We start from the raw sequence: 16,004 nt of genomic DNA, 5'->3' as shown, positions 1-16,004 counted from the left end.
TTCACCAAAAACTTATTTCTTGGATTCGAATCATAACAGCAATCCCATTTATAGCGTGTGAATTGACAATGATTTACTTCTATCGAGAGTATGCCAAAAGAAAAATAAGGACTAAATACTAAAATCAAATATATTAGAAGAACTAAAAACCAGAAAATTGACCCCAAAAAAACTCATTTATGATTGAATATGTGATCTCTGATAGTGACAGCCCATCGTGCGGGGCAAACTCAATTCACTCACCCTATCAACCCTCCGATCTATTTAACACCAACTCTCAAAGTTGAAGATCAGATTAATTGATTCATCCAATTTAGGCCCACAAATTAGATGGCTTGGATTTAAGGATAATTGTTCAAAGAAGGTGCATGAACCACTTTGTTTTTTATTGGATTGTGCCATTGAGTACTTGCTTTGCATGCTTTTGCCTTAAAAAAAAATATCTTGTCTTTTTTTTTTTTTTTTTTTACCATGAAACCCCACACATTACTCCATTGTCAGAACAGCAAGCAATCCTTTAGCTTGATAAAGATTCCAGTAACTTTGGGAGACACACACAGTATATATGTTACTATTATTAAAATTTTTATATTAATAGTTTAATTACATTTTATTTCTTCTATTAAAAATAAGTAAATAAATAATATAAAATATAATTTAATACTTATATGAGTGTTTTTATAATACTTTTACTACTTAGTAACTAACTATATAAGTACAGTCCAGTCTCTCTCATCATTGCTTTACCTTTGGCACACTTTTTAACGTGGATAGAAGAAGGGGTGACGGTGGTGCAGCAATTGCAGAGAGCCAGTGACCCTCTTCCACTGCAACTCCAAGTTTACAAATGGTGGCTTCGGCTGCTGAATTTTTTTTTATCTTTTTTACTTCATTATGTTTTGTTGTTCTGCTTTTGTTGCTTAACTGACACCTTCCATTCGTGAAGCTGCCATATTTTTCAGTCTTCATCAATTTGTGTAATATAGGACAATCATATTGAATTGAAAAGGATCTGTCTCAGAAATTAATGACGTGAAAATAATAATAATAATTAAGTATAACAAGATTTCTTGTCCAAGTTCAACTCACTGCATATTCAATACGATACATGTATTTCAATAAATTAAGTAGAATTTGATAGCAAAGACCATGACTGGTACATTTTGAAGTGCACATGGGGGTATGAAATTCTAAGATTTTTCCACTAACTCAAAATACAATATTTAAATAACTGTGCACGAAAAAAAATATTAAAAATTTGATATTAAATAATTTTCATCTTCTCTCAACCTTTAGATAAGAGAATGAGTGCACTTGAACATGTATTCTTCTACATAGATAAAAAATATCGATGTCAACAAACTGTTTTGATTTTTTTTCTCAAAATCAAAAGTGACCAAAGAACCCCTTTTAAAAAAAATATCGAAATATACAAATATTTATATATTCAAGAAAACTAACAGTGCAGATAAATTACAAAGCTGAGAAAATGGTCCCAACCTTGGAATCTTGCCCTGTTTTTTAACTCTCCTTTTTCACTGATACTGTTTCTATCATCAGCAAAGATTGGATCTGTTCTTTTATATACAGGTTTCCCAAATGAAACAAAAACAAAAGCCGCAATGGGAACTTAAACCCTTCGAATTTATCGTTTTACATTGCAGAGAAGTGAGAGAAGAACCCTATGGGATTCAAATAAAGATAAACCCTTTTTCCTTAATTTTCTTTCATAGAAACAAAGGAGACCAAAAGAGAAGTTTGAAGTTTGAAAGTTGATAAGAGAAAATAAGGTGGCCTGTTTTTATGTTTAGACTCAGTTTCATTGATGGAGCTGTTGTCAGTGATTCTCTTATAACGATTCGAGGAACAATGATTCATCTTTCATCAAATGGGGTCCGTTCGACATTCTGCTAATGTACCAATTCAGGCTAAATGTACTGGATTTTTAAGTCTTTAATTGATTTCTAGATTTTAAACCGTTTTAATAGGGTCTTTGAAAGTATTACGGAGATTAAATCAGATTGTATTTTATTTTTTTTATTTAAAAAATAGATAAATTAGTCTTTATGCGTTAGATTAAAAAGTAAATTGATCATTTTATTATAAATTCCATCCATTTCATTTGTTAAAAATCGGTCTTTGTACGTCAACATGAGATACACATAGCATGCCATATTTTATTGCCTGACAATTCTGTCAGCTACATTAGTTTTTAACAAAATGGACCAATTTGCTCTTTGATCTAATGTTTAAAGACTAATTTGTCCATTTTTTGAGTAAAGAGAGCAAAAATGCAATTTTATTCCTAATACAAGAGTCTCTATAATACTTTTACCTTCTAATTGGATCTTTGAAAGTATTTGTATTATATCAATTGTATCCTTCTTTTAGTTTAGGTATTAAATGGTAGCTCAAAGGTGATTTGGAATATATCCAAAACACAAATAAAATTATAAACATAGGTGTAAATATTACATGGATAATTTGGGTTTAACATGTTAAAAAGAACCTCTTAAATTTTAATGATTTGTCTATTTTTTTTAACATGTCATCCATGTTGTCCATATGATAAGTATGGATGTATTTTGAATTTGCTTCATATGAAATCCATATTGGCAATTACCATCTAAAATAATGGCTAAGCTTACAAAAAGATCAATTTGATATAATATTAATACTTTTAAATTTCAATTGTAACATTTTGAAGTTTAGACGTCAATTAAATAAAAGTTCAAACACTAACATTTGTTCGGTTAGTAGGATATCGCCAATCAATGTTGGATGTAATAGTAAAACACATTGAACTTATACAGAGAGAACTCATGTTTAAACATTAAAGATGATATTGATGAGAGAAATAGTCATAAACCGTGAAAAGATTAATTTCCATTAACGGTAAAATAAATAACAAGATAGTCATATTGTGAAATGACGGAGTCTATGGCACCAATTTGCCATAATTTTTAATTTTGGCAACCATTTGGGATTTCATTAAACCCAAAAGGCCACAAAAACGGATCATACACGACCTACGGATTAGGCCTATAATCGAGTCAGCCAACCCAACAACAAACAATGGAAAACCAAAACAAAAGCTCATAATTTGTGGTATGATTGATATGAATCTCATGTACATATTTCTTTCTATAGTACATAAATCCTTCTAATTAACCTCGATTATCAAAGATTTAATACTTCTAGAACTTGAATCAAATTTGGTATGTAATGAGATGTCCTATTAGTTTTAGCAATAGCCCCACTCCATTTAGTAACTTTGGGATTTGACCCATAATTCACTTTGATGAGTCCAAGAAGTACCCAAGACAGGCCTTAAATAGATCATTCATGAACCACATCTATATAATGTAACCCAATGACAGTGGCTTCATTACTTCTCAACAAGTTTAGAGGTTCTGATAAATCAAGTTAAATAGATTGATACAAGTATTAATGTCATGTATAATTATTTAGGTTGGCTTCAAGTTCTAATATTAAATACTAGAATTTAAGCCGAAGTTTCATCTTACATAAGCTTAATATTTTACTAAAACTCATTGTTTGAATTTAATTTTTCTCTAACACTCACAAATATCAAACAAACATTTAAAATTAGACAAGTAACCCCACCTTTAAGCAGGCTTATTACAAATAAAGCACTATGTGTGCATCGTTTAGAATTGGATGATATTAAATTTAGATGTTATTGATTTTATAATAGACATAGAGTTATACAACACAAATAATGTTTTTAGAATCAAATTGATGATTAAACTAGATCGGTCATCGGTTCAATTAAAAAATCATTAAAAATTTTAAAAAATATATATATTTTTAAATCCAGTTTAACCAGTTTTTTAGTCGATTTAACCAGTCTATACTAATTTCGGATTTAATCAATTCAAAATCATTCTTTAAATTAATACCCTAATTGATTTCTAGTCCAACCAATTCATTCAATTGGTCCAGTTCAGTTTATAAAAGAAAATACAAATTTCTTTTTGCATGCACAAATCATTAGGAAAATAGAAATATTTTGCTTTTAATTATATATTATTACCCTTTTGTCAAATCACCACTGGTATCAAATTTAGATCAATATTTACAAATTATTAACTAAATAGACATTGAATATTATCGCAAATTCTGTGAACCTAAATTTCAGACCCAGTTTTCTCAAACTTTTTGGCTCGAAAGCATCAAATTAGTATTGTCGACACGAATCATCATAGTTATAGAGATTGCTAAATAAAACAGCGGCGAAATTAATGCAGCAATTAGAGGAAGTTGGAGCAAAGCATGGGTTAATTCACAAATTTGTGCAGTGGGAACCAACCATGCAAACCTCATTAGGATATGAAATGTGTGTCAAAAATTCCCAGTTGTGAAAATTCCGAATCTGCCTGACATAACATAGACTAATGTGTCATTTCTTTGTAGATATGAAGAAATCATGATCATTTAAACTCTGCACCTGTCATTTACCCAATAGTGATTTAAGCTTTGGATGCCAAATTGGCGCAAATACACTTAATTTGTATTGCACTTTGGCTTGTCTTATCAGTCTAGATTTGTTATTGGTGGAACAACAGTGTAAAATCTCTCTTCCAATATTCTATACACATAATCAAACAGATTCCAGTCTTAATTGAAGGTTAATTATATAGTGACTTCTTATCAGAATGATTTAGAGTTGATTTAAAATCAAGTGTGGATTCAGAGATTTATCCTGTCTAAATTTAAGCTTAAGTATTTAGTTGTCTTTTACAGGAATGAATAAAATGATTGAGAGTTGATCATGGGTAATAATGAATAATAATGATTTTGGTATTTATAAATAGGATAAACTCTAAAAATAGTTAATTTTGTTTGTCTCATATTACATTTTAGTTATTTATGTTTAAAATATTACGTTTTATAAATTGGTGAATAGGGACTTAAATTTTGGGCAAAATTGCAGTCTTGATGGACTGTCTTTCAACCAAAATTGTTGTCAACAATCATGCCTTGAATCCGACGTTGTATTGATAATTAGCTAATCCAAAATAAAGTGGCCTTTCAATTGAAAGAGAAGGGCAGCAGAGGTGGGTGGATTGGTATCAAATTGGCGAACTCTATAATTCTACCTAACCAATTCTAACTAAATTTGGTGCCCTTCTATGATTGTTTGCACATGTAATTGCTGACATTAAGATTACATAAAGACCTCTCTTGATTATAATATTTGTGTACATATCCACTAATTAACCCTTTTTATATTAACATTTGACTTTTTCAATATATGTAAATTTCATTTCGCTTTATTAGTTATTGGGTTTCATATCTTGAGAAATAAAAATAATAATAGGGGTTTTTGAGTTTCCTTAATTACAGGACTCATCGCACATCATTTACAATAGGGATATTATCTCATTCTCGATTTTATAGACGAACCCACCATAAATATAAAGGAAGCACAAAAAGAGAAATGGCTAATAGAGATGATTCAAAGAACAACATAGAATGAAGTAAAAACTTACCAAAAGAATGAAAAATATGACAAGCTTTGAAAGTAGAGAAAGCAAACTCGATAAAAAGAATACTCAACACATAAAATATTTGAAAAAGACGAAAGTAAACTGTCTTCTAAAAAATTCTAAATCTCTTATTTACAAAAGTAACAAGAGGAGCGATGTAATTGTTTGCGCCACATTAAATTTAAATTACAATAGTTCTAATACTAAATACTAACAACTAGCTCGATTTAAACAAATTAACTAACTAACTAAAATAAATTTGAGAGAAAATTAGCATATTTACAAAAAAAAAATGATACTCAAACTTAAAATTTACATTTTTATGATATCAATGTTATCATTAAATGAAAGCCTCATTTGCAGCTTTGATAATGAGAAAAATAAAAGCATTCAACTTTGGGTATGAAGTAAGTTTGAATTGTAGTTAGTACAAATTTGATTCCACTATCAAAGTTTTCAATCAACCAAAGTAATTTTAAATTGTTATATAATTTTTCTCTTCCAAGTTCAGCAGCTCAGCAACTCGAGATTTTGATCAAAGTCTAACATATACATGTACTTTTTTTTTGTTTAATTTTATTTTAATCCTCATATTAAAATTTGGCATAATCTACTTTCTCTAATTTATAATATTATTAGTAGATTTAAATTCTGCTAAAATGATAGCATGGGTTTTTACTATTAAAAAATTATTTTTACTATGATTTTAAGAACAACAATTAACAACATTATAAATTTAAACCCATCGATAACATTATATATGTATAAAGATCAAATTATACGAAATTTTGAAGTAAATGTATTCAATCACACTTCAACATGGTAGAGAGACTATTTGTATAAACGTGGGGAATTTTGAATTGTGTGAAGTATATTTTCCCTAAACGTCAACCATTTTTATTCAAGAGTCCTTTTCATAAAATGATATTTTATAGATTCTAAAAAGTAAAATTTCAAACATTTATTTTTCTTCTTTTTTTAACCTTTAAATTGCGGCTAAAATCTATTTGCAAAGTTCAAATCCAAGTAAAGATTTCTGCAATAACCAAGTTGATAGCATTTTAAAAGGAGGGGCAACCAAAAATAAAAGATCTTATAAGAGAATCTCCCATGATATGTGGATCACTTATGTAGGTCCAAAAACCTGATACAAACAAGATTAAGATCAATATGGATACAATTAACCAAAAGATTTAACTCAAAAAAAAAAAGAAAAAAGGGAAAATAACAATAAAACCCCAGCAATGGTAGTGTAGCCGAAAGCTTAAATAAATTTGGGACTTTACAAATTGAGCAAAAACTACCAGTGGCTAAAGCCGAAAAGGGTCATAATCAAAGGGGCTGGCCCCCATGACCATGGCTAATGTATCTTAGATTCCATGAACCTGTGAAAGGTGGTTGCATATGCATGAGCTCATTTGATGGGAGTCCCCCCACAACATGAGGCTGCATTTTATGCGTGGATATTGACTCAAGTTGGTGCATTTTAACTCCACCTATCACATTGTGATTTGGTTCTAAAACTTTTTATGTTCAACTTTAATTTCCATTCTGTTTAGTTTAGTTTGACAATTCCATTACATTGATTATGTATTAAAAAAATATTTTTATATTTGATATTTATTTAATTATTTTTATGTGGACCACCACATCACCATCACAACGACTGAGTCAATAATTGTTAATAGCTATATCAACACTTTAACGATCTATGACAAAAATTGTTAATCAAAAAACTTAAATTGATATGTTTTTACATAATTGATTTCAAAAAGAAAGTACAAACACCAATAGAGTTTAAAACATGTTAATTACGTGCCAACAAAAAACATGTTATATCTAATTTAAATTCAACTCAAATAAATACAATTCAAAATAAAAAATTATTTCATCTAAATTAAGATTAATTTGTTACATTAATCCAATTTTGACGTATTTTTTTATAAATTTATCAATATTTTTAAATGACCTAAATAGCTTAATCTCAAATTTATGGATATATACACAAAAATTCGGTTCATTACATGAATCAAGTTGCTTTAGCTAGTTATTTGGGTGGTGGCTATAAATGCTTTGTTTATGGACCATCGGCCGTCGGCCGTTTCATGGTTTTGACAATGTGATACGTAAATAAATTGGATTAGGCGACGGTCAAGCCGTCGTCGGCTTTAATTACGGTTCGATGTATCTTGACTCACGTCACGTGAGTCGTTGCCTAATCCATTAACTGACAAAATCCCACTAATTCAATTTTAATATAATATAATATAATTTATTTTCTGTTTCTCCCAGGAAAATAGACCTTTTGACTGCAAGTGGCAGATATTTTGTGGTATACAATAGATCTTTGGTACATAATAATAATTTTTATTTGATTAATTCAACAAACAAAACTTGAAATTACATTATTTTGCCAGCATGACAATCGATAGGAAAGTTAATCTGTACTTCCTAGGACATGGTATTATTTATTATAAAAATATATGAATTACACATAAAGTATTATATAATTTATCATATTTAAAATTTTAATATTTTAATTAATATTTTTATTAAAAAATAATAATTTTAAGTTTTTATGAAAGAATTGATGGTCAAATTTGATACCGTTATAAATGATATATTAATTATTTTTAAAGTAATTGTGAAAATATTCCTTTGATAAAAATCTACGTTGAGCCGTTAAATACATGTTCCCATGAATTTAATGTTTGCCTAAAGTAATGTAAAAAAGTAGGCTAAGCTAAGCTATAAGGCTGTTTCATGCTTATCCCATAGATTAAAAAATTGAAAGCAACTTGAATGTCACCAAACTTTTTTCAATAAAGTTAATTTTAATAACCTCTGCAACTCAATCACACAATTTGCCCATCTTCATTAACTTTAACTCATCTTTAATTAATTATAATTATAAATACATGATTCACTGTATAAGTATCACGAAAGATCCTGTATTAATCAGATTGAATTTGATTTTTTTACTAAAAAATAAGATTAAAGAATAAATTGATCACTTTTTGTTAAAATTATATTTATTTGTACTATTAAAAACTGGTGTGACTGATGAAATGACTAGATAGTCACACGTGACATTTCATGTATATCTCATACCCATGTATAATATAATTTTTAACAATAAAAATAGATAGATAAATTTTTTAACAAAAAAATTAGTTTACTCTTTAATCTAATCTTCTTAAGTAAAAAGATAAAATGTAATTTACTCATAGTATACCCAATTTTTTAATATATAAAGGCTATTTTATATATTATCACTTACGTGTAACTTGGACTCTTCCTATTAAAAGAAAATAACAAACTGAAAAAAAGAAAAAAGTGAGCTCCTATATCTAATGAATAAATCACACCCATTCTGCCACTTTCATGCAAAGAATTGCACACAAAAAAATGAAATTTTTTATTTAAAAAAAGAAAAATTGGGAAAAATAATAATAGTGGCCAGAATTTCGGCTCTCTTTTTCAGTGCAGGCTTTGATGTATGCATGTTGACGTGATTTTACCCTTTATTGTCAGTTAAGTAACTTGGAACTCACACATTTTAAGCAATGCTTCAACCCCACAATTCCCCCCATTCATTCACCTTGGACACTAATTATGATGTGGGACTTTCTGGTACACAACTTGGGGTAACTTCAGTTATATCAATTATTTTATAAAGTTTATAAATTTGTACGAAATGATTACATTATTAGTTATGGAACATGAATTTAATCTTAATATATCGTTTTAATAACTTTCTTCGTGTGTAAATAAAAATAAAATTAGATTTTGAACTATGATCGCTTCTTAGGAAAATGTTCAGTCGTTTTTGTTGAGTTTTGGGATATATTAAATGATTTACTTTTACTTTAACAGCATGTTTGGTTGGGTGTATTGGATTAGCCAATACACCCCTAATCCGTGGGCCCCACTAATCCCCACTTAATCCCGTGTTTGGTTTGATGTATTGCCTATTACAGGCCTATTACAACACGGATGTATTCCTCATTTTCTCTGCTTCAACAACGATTAGCCAATCCGTTTCAAAAGTAAGGATTAGCTAATCGTTTCTGTTTTACCCTCCCCAGCCAAAATCTGCTGCTCCACCCCACCCTCTCCCTCCCAACATCAACAGCAGTTTTCTTCGAACCAAATCTCCACCGTCTCGCGTTTGGGAAGCGAGAAAGTGCGAGAAAAATGAGCAGACCGGGGAAAAAAGTCGTCGATGTCGCGTTCAAAGCATCAAAGAACATTGATTGGGAAGGGATGGCTAAGCTTTTGGTCTCCGATGAGGCTCGCAAAGAGTTCGCTACTCTTCGTCGCACTTTTGATGAAGTTAACTCTACTTTACAAACCAAATTCAGCCAGGTCTTTTTCTTCTCTCTAATCCCTAGCTCCTTTTTTATTCTCTCTATAAATCAATTGGGATGTTTTGGGTTGTCTCCTACACGATGGCGCAGCCAGCTTGTGAAACGGTCATGAATTGGTTATCTTCTGGTGGAGTTACAGAGTTGTTACCTGAAGCAAATGTACAGCCCAATGAGAGATTCATGGTGATGCGGGAAGTTAGTCCATTGCCTATTTCACTGTTATCTGGCTTTTCAATGAATCTTTATTTGAAGTTGGTCTTTCAAATGGAAGAATCTTTATTTGCTGGGCAGGTATTATCCTGAATAGAGTAATGTAATCTAATTTATAAATTGATCACTATTTTCTTGTAGGCTTAATTAATTTTTATTTGGTCTTTGACAATTGGATCACTACTGATTTTCAAACTATTTCTAATGCTTGGTATTGATTCGTTTGACGCAGGTTGTTCCTAGTATTGCTATGGTTGAAACATACACCAGATTGTTGCTCATTGCACCTCATTCGTTATTTTGTTCGCACTTCAGTGTAACTTGCTTCCCTTCTAATGTTATTATTTCTTATCTTTTAGAAGATTTCTTAGTAAAGGATTAGTGTCATGCAGTTTTCGAGATTTGTGGTATAAATTTTGTCCATTGGAAAAGTTATTCCATCTCATTTTTAATGGAAGTCTTAAGAAGTAATTGCCACTTTCAATATACTTGTAACCTCATTCTTGCTACTGGCTGAAAGTAAGTCAATCATCCTACTAATTTGGAAAAACAAATTTTGACTTATAATGACTTTATCTGTCAATATAATATTTGTTTTTCAGATTTCCTGACATCTGTTCAAGATCATGCTACTTTTCATCCAAACCAACTAACTGACTAAATGTAACAATTCACACTTTATTAAATCATTTAATTTAGAAAATTGCACTTTGGAAATTTCTTTCCAAACCCATTGTAACCATCCATTGGCAACTTATATAAGAGCCAATGATGATTTATGATCAATAGATGACTCCATGTAGTGGGAGAAGGCTTAGTTGTTGTCTGACTGCTGATTTTTTCAATTTAGACCAAAGCTAAAGTCTGATTTCCTTATTCTCTCTTTATGGATTTACAAAAATATATTGTCACTTGCTAATAGAATAATAGGATTTCTTTAAAATGCCTTCTTTGCAGCATTTGGCACAGAGGAATGCTTCTTTATTGAGCAAGCCTGCGGTGACACTTCTGGTGCTTGAAATTGTCAACTATCGTCTGCTTCCACCGTACAGGTGATCTTCTGCATGGTTCATTCAGCCAAGATACTCCTCTCCCTTCTGCTGGTCATAGCATGTGATAGTATTTAGAATGGAATTTGCAGTTTCAGATTGAGCTTTCTGATTCCTGAGGATTTCTGTGCCCTTTGCTTTATATTGCTATTGCTTTATATTTATCTGACTGTTTTTTACGGAAATATCAATGCCTGACCTATATCTGGACCATAGATATGGGGATATGACCCTTCAAGGACCCTACAAATTCTTGGAAAAAAGTTGAACATACCCATTTTGGACATTTAGCCTGATCTGACACTTGCACTCGAGTTTGCGTAACACAGTTATCAATCATTTTCCAGCTCCAGATCTCCTTGATCTTTCCTAGATCAGTTCCATGCCCCATACTTCACTGAAAGTTCAATGGAAATCAATTGCCAATGAGGACATTGTTTAAATTGGCTGCTATTTTGTTTGCAAATACAATTCTTATTTATGTGCAATTCACTTGTTGAATGCTATTAGCATTTAACAATTTCAGATTAATGCCGTAGATGTTTCATTTCAATAATGCTATTATGTGATCAGATTCTTCTGGACACCAAAACTTGAGATACTCCTATACTTATGTTCAAAGTAGAATGAAGAAAATATAGACATCTAGCTACTCAATTCTCACTTGTCTGCAATTTCTAGCAGTCGAAGTAATCATATTTATCATGCTTGTTATAAGGTTTGGATGGAGTTTTGAGGGATTCACCGTTACAAATGTTATATACTCTTCCATTGCAGGTGTAGAGATCCCCAAGTTTGTTGACACCGTCACTCCTCAATACAAACCAAAATTTGATGAATTGGTGAGAATCAACTGGATAATTGACTCTCTTTTACCCTGTCTCCAAGTTTTTTCCTCGAATGATGTGCTATTTATTTGTGGTTATAGCTTGTAGAATTGAAAGAGGCAGAGGAGAAATCCTTGAAAGAGTCTGAGCGATTGGAGAAAGAAATTGCCGAGGTTCAAGAACTTAAGGTAATAAATAAAACAATGCCGGAATGTGTGTTGTTGTGTTCCAAATCACAATTGCTGAATTTTTTTATCTTTTTTTATGAACAGCAAAAGATCAGCACCATGACCGCAGAAGAGTACTTTGAGAAACATCCAGAGCTTAAAAAGAAATTCGATGATGAGATCCGGAATGACTACTGGGGCTATTGACATCTTTGTGAATTTAATGGCCAAGCTTTTGGTCTCGACTAGAATTTCTGAACCGTTTCTGTTGTTTTAACCCCTTTTTCTCTTGTGCGGTGATCTGGGTTGGAAAGATTAGGCTGTAATGATAAGAAAATAATTGTGTGAGAAAAATTTATCCAATCATTTGAGAAACAAGGTGGATCTTGTAAGACATGCATTCTATTTAGCAGGCATCCGCAGTCATACTTTTATGGCAAAATTTTACTGTCTGCCCTCTTCATTCCATTCTGTTTTATGTTTATTATTTGAATATTATCTAGATACAATTGAATTTGGACACCTATTTATCTTGATCCATTCTATATGTATTTTTTAATAAGTGGTTATTTATATTATTAGTATTTTGAAATTTTAAATTTTATAAATTAATATAAAAAAAAGGTTTTTACATCAAGAATGAATTTATTGATTCAAGTGCATCTAGACAATCATTTATCCAAATTCATCGGGACGTGCTTTTTAGTTCTTTTTAATATTAATTATTTTAAATTGTATAAATTCATATAAGAAAATTTATTATCAAGAATTTTATGAAATTATATATTATTAAATTATATGTAATAATAATTATTTTAAATTATACAAATTCATGTAAGATAATTTATTAGTTATAATTATTTTAAATTTTATTAAATCATATATTTTAATTAAAATATATTTAATATTAATTATTTCAAATTATCTTTTATGGTATCATATATTATGATTTGAGTAAATTCATATAAGAATATTAATTATTAAGAATTTTATTAAATTATATATTTTAATTATAATATATTTAATAATAATTATGTTTAAATATGATTAAAATATTTATTATTGATAATAATAATCTTATTAAAATTTAAATAACAATAACAATAATCATTTACCAAAACAAATTTATGCTAAGGGTATTCTAGTCATTTTAGTTTTTTCCACTATGCTATTACACCTCTATTCCATTCAACCAAACACAAGATTACTATTACGCCTCTATTCCATTACATTCAACCAAACAGTTGATTTACTATTACACCTCTAATCCAATACACCTCTAATCCAATACACTTCTAATCCAATACACCTCTAATCCAATACAGCGAACCAAACGCACCCTAAAAATAATAATATGACGAGGTCACCATCTAATTGGATAATCTTAAAATCGTTTAGTGACAACAAGTTTGAAGGATCAAAATCTACTTTAATAAAGAGGATCAAAATTGTTTATTTTACCAATATATATATTATAAGGTCTGATGGGATTGATAATTAAAATATGTTCAAAACTAAATTAAGATAGATTCACACATAATGAAACTTAAGTCCAAGGATACATATATATCTAAGGGTTTAAAAAAAGGTAGAATTTTCTTATAACCTTTTCAAAATTTATGAAATTGCAAGTTAGTGTGATGATAAAATTATATTTTAACCTCTTAAAAATTCATCATTCATTTTTGGTCCCCTAAAATAATTTTCTAACTTCATCCCAAAATAAATATAAAAAGAACCCAAACTAAATCAAGTCCTCGTTGGCTTTGAAAAATAAATTGAACTCAAAAGAAAAACCATAAACTCTTCCCATATCCATTGAAAAAAACCCCTAAAATATACCGATAAATGGAATTCCTTGAAAAAGAAAAAGTTGGGCAAGAAAGTGAGCACATGATAAGATTAGCTAAGGTTTTTGGTTCTTGGAATTCAACTACTAAAAGCATCCAATACATGTTGATGCTATTAAACAATACCCTAAAAAAGCAAAGTATAGAATACATATAGAAATAGGGTAAACCAAAAAAACAATGAATTGTAAAGTAAGCAAAGGCCGAAAAAAAGCTGAAAAATGATTGGGTGCTTAAGAAAGGGAAGAAGAAAAAAAGAAAAACGGTGGCCAACAAATTTCAGGGTATTAGAACATGCCAACATGTGATGGCTAAGGTTTGCTTGCAGACCCTTATTTTTTAAAATTTTTTTACAAAGAGAACTGGATTCCAAGCTAGTTAATGCGAGTGGTTCGATGAGCAATGCACGCAGACATATATACATTTATAGGGTTTAGGGTTTAAACACAAGTTGGACTAATTGATACTGAGGATTTTGATAAAATTCCATATGCAATTTATATGGGTGGCTCGCTAGTTGGATAGAGAGGGTTATCTCAAAATCCTACACCGCCTTCATGGGATATATTAGTTGTCTCATTGCATTTGCTTGTATATTATTAAAATACACTAGATATTTTGCATTGCTTACCTTGTTATTATATTTTATATGTAATATAAAAAAATTATTTTTTATTTTTACTTTTCATATTCGGTTTATGGTGTGTGTTTGAGGTTTGTAATTATCCCTCCTAACAATGTCATATTCGTTCTCCCTTTGAGAGTAAAATGTACCTTACCATTACACCTAATATTTATTGATAAAATGTTTCTTTTATGCTTCAAAAACAAATAGATAAAATGTTCCGCCAACGGATCTTGGGATTAAGTTTTAAAGGAGTGTAATGAATTTTTTTAAAAAAAAAATAGGGATTAAATTGGAACTTTTAAAAAATTTAGTTGATCTAATTAAAACTTACAAAAATTTTATGGGTAAATTGATTTGATTTTATGTTTTTCTATTGATTGTTAATTTAATTTATTTTGTTAAATATTTATATAGATAATTTTTAATTGATTGTTTATTCAATTAAATTTGTTAAATTTTAGTATATTTGTTATTTACATGATGTTGATTAATTGAATTTCCTTTGATATAGTTTAAGCCATTGCCCATATACTTTATGACCTGTTCAAGTGGTTAAAGGTGTTTTTCATATCAATATATTGCAGACAAAGGGTCATATTATATGCCATGGATGACCCTAAATTAAATCTAAAAAAATTCAAGTAGTAAGAATTTAAGGTAATTTAAGTAAAGTTTGGTGTTCAATTTTAGTGGATTGTTCTTGATAAAGCTTGAGTTCATTCCCTACAACATATATAGCACTTATGGATAATTTTGTAAACTTATTGTTTTTTTAAACAACCTCAAGCACTCAAATTCTCGTCAAAGTCAAGAGAAAAAATCACTTGTTAAGGGATCTATTACCTCCCATCAGGCAATATTTGAAAAATTTTCGCAAGTAATCAACCTCTTCTCTCTTCTACAAGTATAATTGAAATATAAATTAAAAAAACATTAGAAAAATTTTACACATGATTTATGCTATGAAAACGAACATACGAATTGTAGAATTAAATTAAGATAGTGAATGTTTTTTTTTAAATAAACATTAAAAACGTAGTGATATAATATAAATTATAATTAATATGAATAATAAAGTTAAAGAAAATCTTTAACGGACCCTTCATATCTACCACGTTTTTCAAGATAGAGAGGGTGGTAAGCCGTAATTTTCATACCAACATTTAGAAAATTTAAATAAAAATGAAAACAAACAAAAATAACAAATAAAATATCCTTGCCTATCACGTGCATTAATTATACCACTTTTTATTTTATTTTTCAAATTAATCCCTACGACAAAATTGAACCCCCTACGCATACCAAAATAAAATAAGCCACATTAAATTAAAATTTAAATAATTAAAAAAAAATCCCTCTCCTATATATAAAAGGGACCTCTTTGCGCCAC

General features: G+C 29.6%; 1 protein-coding gene across 2 annotated transcripts; it reads left to right on the top strand.

Annotated features, from left to right (window-relative positions):
- The first annotated feature begins 9,911 nt into the window (after window positions 1-9,911).
- On the top strand, window positions 9,912-12,511 carry LOC107931639 (ATP synthase subunit d, mitochondrial). Of its 2 annotated transcripts, XM_041080461.1 has the most exons (5): window positions 9,912-10,174; window positions 10,326-10,409; window positions 11,051-11,145; window positions 11,920-11,984; window positions 12,071-12,157. In XM_041080461.1, the coding sequence occupies exons 1-4, from the start codon at window positions 9,941-9,943 to the stop codon at window positions 11,942-11,944; spliced, it is 438 nt and encodes a 145-aa protein (XP_040936395.1). In that variant the 5' UTR covers window positions 9,912-9,940; the 3' UTR covers window positions 11,945-11,984; window positions 12,071-12,157. The 2 variants fall into 2 exon arrangements, with proteins under 2 accessions (XP_040936395.1, XP_040936401.1); XM_041080467.1 differs by lacking the exons at window positions 9,912-10,174; window positions 10,326-10,409; window positions 11,051-11,145 and adding an exon at window positions 12,242-12,511 and having other exon boundaries at window positions 11,575-11,984.
- The last annotated feature ends 3,493 nt before the right edge of the window (window positions 12,512-16,004 follow it).

The sequence above is a fragment of the Gossypium hirsutum genome, chromosome A02 (assembly GCF_007990345.1).
Source record: "Gossypium hirsutum isolate 1008001.06 chromosome A02, Gossypium_hirsutum_v2.1, whole genome shotgun sequence".
In the NCBI taxonomy this organism is placed as follows: domain Eukaryota; kingdom Viridiplantae; phylum Streptophyta; class Magnoliopsida; order Malvales; family Malvaceae; genus Gossypium; species Gossypium hirsutum.
Note: the sequence above shows the minus strand (reverse complement) of the source record. Positions and strands in the feature narration are given on the sequence as shown.

Excerpts from the sequence above, each read along its gene's own strand:
- LOC107931639 (XM_041080461.1), top strand. The coding sequence starts at position 9,941 with ATGTTTTGGGTTGTCTCCTACACGATGGCGCAGCCAGCTTGTGAAACG. Across the intron at positions 10,175-10,325 it reads AATCTTTATTTGCTGGGCAG|GTTGTTCCTAGTATTGCTAT; the intron begins GTATTATCCTGA and ends CGTTTGACGCAG. Across the intron at positions 10,410-11,050 it reads TATTTTGTTCGCACTTCAGT|CATTTGGCACAGAGGAATGC; the intron begins GTAACTTGCTTC and ends CCTTCTTTGCAG.